This window comes from Chrysoperla carnea, chromosome 1 (genome assembly GCF_905475395.1).
Source record: "Chrysoperla carnea chromosome 1, inChrCarn1.1, whole genome shotgun sequence".
NCBI classification, from domain to species: domain Eukaryota; kingdom Metazoa; phylum Arthropoda; class Insecta; order Neuroptera; family Chrysopidae; genus Chrysoperla; species Chrysoperla carnea.
Window position 1 is genome coordinate 1,702,507 of NC_058337.1, and position 7,545 is coordinate 1,710,051.

Below are 7,545 nucleotides of genomic sequence, written 5' to 3' on the forward strand. Positions count from 1 at the left end.
AAAAAAGATATATAAAGGTGAAATTTTAAAAGAGGAACATACGTCAATTCGGTTTTGGGTGGGCAGGGCCCATCTATCTTGTAGGTTTTTACGGATAGAACAAAAGTTTTAATACAAAAAATCTTTCTTCAACAATAAACAATTTTTGCATGAAACATTTCTTGTGAAACATCATTGACTTCCTGTGAGGGCGTAAATTAGGACAAAACTCGGGTATCCTTTTTCCCAAGACTATAAAAGACAGGGAGTTGAAATTTGCAGAAAACTTCAACTAATGTTCCAGTAAAAGATACTCGAAAAACGCTAGATTTTTTTCGTCTTAGAATTCTTCTATTGGGAAAATTAATTTTTCAAATGACAATCCGTAGTTTAAAATAAAACTACGATAACAGATTTTAATTAGGTTTCATCAGTTGTTGAATAAATAAATGCGTCTTAATAAACCATAGTAATTTATTACAATACTGTTTAAAACTATGAATGAACTGTCTAATAAAAATTAGTTACTCCATAGACCACTAAATACTTTTTTTATCGCCATATTGAATGCTTCACGTCATTAATGATTTTTTTCTGTTGTTCATTATTTTGAAGACCCTGTACATAATACTTGAAGTGCAAATTTATTAGAAAAAAAAAGAAAGATTAAAATAAATAAAAATCACAAACACCCCTAAATTATTCTCTCCGTGTAATTCTGTAAGTAAAGTCATTTATCAAATAAAATTAATTTGTCGAAAACATTTTTATTTTTCTTTTGACCTGAAAAAAATACCAGAAAAACTGAAATATAAGAGTACTTAAATTTTATATGTCTGATAATCAACATTAATACAGAAAAATATTAATCATAAAGGTACAATTTTCTAGACTGTTCTATGTGTAACGTCCATCGGGGAAAATCATTTTGATATGCAAATAACGAGTTTATTTTTAATCTGTAAAGTGGGTCAGTTGGGTCTTTCGTATGACCCATTTTGTAAACCGTTAGAGATAGAACATAAACTTAAGTATAAAAAAAGTAACCTATGAAAAAACTAACAACTTTTGTTGTTAGTGATAGTGTAAATTAGGTTAGAATAAAAGTTTCCAATTTCTCCAAAATTATACAAGATGGGTATGGGTATGGAGGTTAGCGGGCCATGCTCGAACATCGTGCCTCGAAGCAATGGTTCAGAGCGCCTAGCCAAATAGACCCTTGTACTCTATCTTCGCTACGCTTTTCAGTGGCTTTTATAACCAACTGATGTACTGAAACCCAGGATCTGCCTAGCGCTGAGTTTCCTAATTTCTTCTGGTTCGACTATGGCCGGACCAAACCATTTCCTTCGCTGCTGTATGAGCGCCGGACAGTAACAGAGAAAGTAGATCGATGTTTCTTCTGAATTTTCTCCGCAACTGTCCCACGCTGGAGATTGTCTTTTTCCAATCTGATGTTGGAACTTGTTCAGGTTATCATGCCCTGTGAGTAACTCTACGATGACTCTAATATCAACTCTGTTTAGTTTCAAGATCTCCTCGGCTCTGTTACCGAGCGAGTGTCCTTCACCCAACAGGCTTTTGGCGATTCGCCCTCCCTCGTAGCTAGTCCATGCATTTAATTGTTGGTTTTTCATATTATCTCCTAATCTGCTAAGACCTTCTTGGTATGGGATCCTCGCAAGCTTTTCTTGAGTGGAAGCCATAATTATACAAGATAGAAGGTTGAAATATTGTAGGTAGCTTCAAATACTTAGTCCATTGATTAAAATTATAGAAAATCTACCGTATATAATATGAAAGGACGCAAATAGAAAACTTTTCGAAACTTGGAAATTTCGGAAAAAAGTCACCATTTTGTTTGACATGAATTTGTTTTTAAGTCTCGAACCAAAAAAAGGTACTATAAGTTTGACTATGTGTACCTGTCTGTGTGTCTGTGTGTCTGTCTGTGGCATCGTAGTGGATGTACCGACTTGCGTTTGATTGTTTCTTTTGAAAGATAATTTAACGGGGAGTGTTCTTAGCTATGTTTAAAATCCGAGTTTATGATTCCAAAACCGGACCAAATAAAAAATAGACGTTGATCCTCAAAATGGATTTAGAGAAAAATCTAAGGATAAAAGGGTAATTTAATGAAGAATGTTTTTAGATACGATTCAAGTGATTTAGGACTCTTTTATAACTTTTGTAAATTTCACTTGTTTCAAACATATCTAATTTATAAAAACAATACAAGGTCTGATATATACAGGGTATATCAACATTGAACTCAGTCAATTGATTATTTTTTCTTGTTTTTTTAACTATAACTCTTTTAATAATAAAATAACATTCTTTAATAACGTGGTTGAATTTTGACCTAACGACCATCTTAATGAAGAGCGGCCACCATAGCCACCATCTCTTTGCTATAGTATATATTCAATACTGTTAGAATAAATTTTTCAACATGTTTTCCAGCTTGTTAATGGATATAAATATTAATAATATAGTTATAATAGCTGTGTGGCTGATGGCTGATGGCTGCAGTATGGCTGTATGAATATACGTTATGCTACGTTATGCTGTATTTAACAAGCAAAACTATAAGCTGGTTTTATTATTATTATTATTATTATTATTACACATTATATTTAGTGATAGTTTTATTAGTTTTTATTTTATTTTTTATTTAAAAATAAACACAGATGTTCATATTACATAATACCTCCAACTATAAAAAAATATATATGTGTTTGGTGTTAAACACTCATACATGACATCTATATACAATCGCAGTATAACTAATGAGACATGTTACATAAATAGCGCTGTAATGGCGGTTAAGGTAAGGTTAGGTTAGGTTATATTGGCTGTCCACGCAGAACACACTTAGGCTATAGAGCCCATTGTGATACTATATATGTGTTTTACCACTTCCGCTGATAATTTCATTAATCAGCTCCTCAATTTGAGAGGTTTAGTGCACCTCCTTCATGCATATACCTCCTTCATGCACTACACCAGCCCATCACGACTATTAATTAAATTAATTTTGTTGCGACGGCGGGAATCGAACTCGCTACCCTAAGCATACCGCAGACGGAATTGGTTTCGCCTTAATCAACTGAGATCACGTGACTACAGATTATCGAACGATTGACGTCAGTGCTGCCGAGCTTAGAGGATCAGTGGGTCTAAAAAAGGTTTGTCTCTTACCCAGTAAACTTTAACATTACCAATTAAACTCATACAGCATAAAACCTCCAACCGATACTACGTTATAATTTGTGCATGGAGGTAAAAATGATAAAATAACGTATGGATAAAATTACTATTTTTGTAAAATATTTGTTTTTTTTAGATTTCCAAGCAAAATTAAATTTTTTAAATCTATTTATCTAAGGAACGTTCTTCATGCCTTTTTACTAAGGGATTCATCATTATATTATCTATGCCTTAGAAAAAGGATAAGCACAGAGTGATCCAAGTTATAACAACTTTGATTTCAAATGCTGGGAAAGTGTCCTTTTCTAGATACATTTTTTTTTTCTATCACTATCAGTTTTATTAATTTACTGAGTACGACTTATATTAAACTAACGAAAGTATACAAACAGACTTATATGGTTTTCTCATGAATGCCATTGTCAGGACTGGACCAAATTGGAGTGGGAACACACGGGAAGTACCAGCTTTCAAATAAAAAAGATTCAACATCAAAATTGGTTCACCCAGTCGAAAGTTCTGAGCATGAAGGTTATAAGAAGGAGAACGATCGCTATAGAAAATATTGTCCCCGAAATATGGATAAAATAAGTGAGGCACTGCGATCGCTAAGTTGTATCAATAAAAGCTGGCTGTTGTGCGCTAATTTGAAATGATATATCAATTTGTTTATTATGCAACTAACTTCATCTACTTGTACTCATAAACAGCTAACTTCGCAGATACTACTTCTTGATGACAGCGTGGCTTGTGGCTGAAAAATGAACTATAAATTCTACAAATTTTCAGGGACAGACGCGCTAATGCTTTAACAGGTAGCGATCGTTCTCCTTCTCTATAACCTTCATGGTTCTGAGGTAGCAAAATAAAAATACAAAAAATATAGTCGGATTGAGAATAAAATGTGTTGTTACCATGGAAACATTTTGATTCCTTCGTAATAAATAAAAATAAATTTTTCAGCTGGAATATTTTTCAGCCTTTTATTTTTGAAAATGATTGTTTGTTTTATAATTTTAATAACATTCCATATAAATATCAGCCATAATGTACATTTATCTACAACAAAACCTCATAGATCAACTTGTCATCCACGAAATGGATCCAGTATAACGATTAATATCGATGAACCAAGTATCACATTAAAATCAATTGATACAACACAATTAACGAAAATCGAAAAACTGCGATTTATTGCCGGTGAAATCCATTATTTTCGTATTCCCTACATGCTATGGTTCGATCGATTACAGCGCATGAAACTTGGTGGTATTACTGTGGTTGCAATACCAATTGAATGGGCAACACATGAACCGAAAAATAATGAATTTCACTTCGAAAAAAATGGTGATATTTTTAACTTTTTGAATCATGTTAAAGAATTGGAAATGCGAGCACTTATAAAAATTGGACCATATATTGATGCTGATAGGGAATTAGGTGGATTACCTGCATGGTTGTTATTTGAAAATGTATCAAGTGATGCCATTTGGTTACGAACAAATAATCAAATTTTTAAGAGATATTATGAACGATGGTTGAGAACTTTATTTAGGGAAATCGAAAATTTTACTTTTGAAAAAGGTGGTGAGTACAATGAAACTAAATATCAAGACGGAAAAAATTGTTGCATCTATGAAATTTTACAGAGTTGATTAATAGGTCGTACTTAAAAGTCTACCTCTCAGGCGTAGGCCTAGCCCTCCTTTTTGGAGGATTGTTGGGGGCTTTCTAACTTCCAAAATTGACCGAGATGTGCATTTTTTGCTCATTCAATCAAATGAAAAAGGATCCATCTTATAAACGGATAGAGATAGAACAAAAGTTTGAATATCATAGTTATTTCTTATAAAAAAATAAACAACTTTTGTTTGAAACACTTTTTCGTAAACATCACCGTTTACTCATGAGGGCGCAGATTAGTAGGTACGAAGTTTAGTTGGTACGAAGTTTATACAACCTAAAGAAAAGTGTGTAAAATTTCGAGGATGCAACAATTTTCTCTTTATTACCATGAAATATTTTTTTAATTTTGTTGTGCTTTAGGTCCAATTATAGGTGTTCAAATGGAGCAAGATTATGGTACTAGCGAGAGTCCTTGCGATCAAAGTTATTTTCAAAATTTAGCATCGTTAGTTCGAAATTTCTTAAGTCAAATAGTATTTATTTACACCGAAGATAAAAATAATATCGAAAATTTAAAATGTGCTCAAACTGATGGAATTTTTCCAAGTATTCGACTTGAAACCAATACTTCATGGTCGGATCAATGGAAAATAGCAAAATTCAATTTTAATCATGTATACCAAAAACAACTTCCTTTTCTGGTATCTTTTAATAATTTATCACCTCAAAATTCAGCGTTGAGTTGGCATGAACCCCATACAACTTTATCGTCCACGCAATTCGAGAATCTTAATCGGGTAATCGAGGAAATTTTAAACGGAGGTACTTCTATAATTTACATGTACACCGGTGGAACAACATTTGGACTTGCTAATGGTTTAAAAACACTCCAGGATGATGGAACTATTCCAATTTATGGACAGGATGCTCCATTAAATCCAAATGGAAATCCAACTAATCAGTATTACAATCTTCGTAATATAATTCGGAAAGTTGCACCCGATCAATCAAAATACAGTATCGGTCAATCACAAATCGATATCGAATTACAAACGAAATATCCAACGCTAGAATTCGAAGCATTTGGTTCGCTGCTATGTCCAACAATAAAAAATATAACTGCATTACCACCGATTATTAACTTAGAACCGAAAATATTTCGGGAATTAAAACAAAATGGTGGATTCATTTTATATGAAACACTAATCAACTTCGAAATAAGAGATGAAAAGCTTTTACTAAAATGTACTGGAATCAGAGATCGTGGTTATGTATATTTCCAAGAAAAATTCGCAGGAATTCTAGGTTCAAGAAATGGAAAAATTTTGTTAAAAAATTTACATATGGGTGATATTCTTTATATTCTAGTCGAAAATAACGGACGATTATCGAAAGGTTTTCGAATGAACAACGATTTAAAAGGAATATTTAAACCTGTTATTTTAACAACAACATCTGGAATATTTATTTGAAAATTATCAAATTGGCAAATGTATCAATACCCGTTCGAACATTTAAGTACAGTGTTTCATTATGCAGCATTATCTGCTCCACAAAGATTCATCTTCCCGAAAGGTCCATTATTATATCGAAGTGTATTTTTTGCAAATTCGGAGAATTATGCTTGTCGTGATTCATATTTAAATGTGCAATCGTTGGGTAAAGGCATTGTTTTTTTGAATGGTCATATTTTAGGTCCATATTGGTCTAGTTTTGGTTCGCCATTAAGTGTTTATATTCCAGGTGTTTTTATAAATCCGTATCCACGGGAAAATATTGTGATTATATTGGAATTGGAAAATGCACCGGTGAATAACTTTATTTTAAGATTTGTACGAACACCAGTTTTTCTTGGATAGATTTGATTTCTAGCTTTTTTTAACGTTTCTGTAACAATTTGTAATAATTTGAGTTTTCATACAATATTTGTTTCATTGATGTAATAATATTGCCTGTATTTTTACATAATGATACTATTTATTTATATATATAGGCAATATTAGTTACAGTAATGATGAAATCATTGTGTGAAAATTCAAATTAATAAAATAATGAAAGTATAAAGAAGCAATAAACATTTTCGTAAGCGGCGCTAAAAACGGTTTCGCACGCAATGAATCGACAACCGAATACTTAAATCTAAAACATTAAACAAGAGCAAACATCAAAATTTTTTATTTATTGCAACAAAAAAGAGAAACCCAAAAACAAGCGTAAAAAATCATAAAAATACAATGTTGATTCATAAAAATATTTGTTTATTCAAAAAACATTTATCCATACAAGAAGCCTCAAAAGTAAGGATACATTCAAAAATCTCTTAAAATATACCAATTATAAAAATTTGGTTCAGACAAAAATTATTAGTTTTGAAGGAACATAGCTTTTCGGGGCTCTTATTTAATCCAATCTTCGAAATTTAATAGTCTGAAAGCTATTTATCTGCGTAAAGGACAGTGACTTTAAGGTCAATTTTTCTGATTTAGATAACTGATTTTTCAAGTCATAAGTATTAGATTTTCGAAAGAAAAATCAATTCAAATAAGTTAAATTTCGATGAGTAACTATTTTCTAAATTAAAGTGTTCTTTTATTCCTTGCGGCTAGGACCACGAAGACCTGTGTCAAATGACTCAGGGCAACTATTGTCAAAGCTTTGGATAAAATACCAAAAGAATTTTTGAAAATATTCTTCGTGTCATTCTGAACAATCTAAGTGGGAACAAATCTT

General features: G+C 31.9%; 1 protein-coding gene across 1 annotated transcript; it reads left to right on the plus strand.

Annotated features, from left to right (window-relative positions):
• The first annotated feature begins 2,074 nt into the window (after positions 1 to 2,074).
• LOC123306155 (beta-galactosidase-1-like protein) lies at positions 2,075 to 6,674 on the plus strand. The gene is made up of 4 exons (XM_044888053.1): positions 2,075 to 2,106; positions 4,232 to 4,776; positions 5,551 to 6,279; positions 6,355 to 6,674. The coding sequence occupies exons 1-4, from the start codon at positions 2,075 to 2,077 to the stop codon at positions 6,672 to 6,674; spliced, it is 1,626 nt and encodes a 541-aa protein (XP_044743988.1).
• The last annotated feature ends 871 nt before the right edge of the window (positions 6,675 to 7,545 follow it).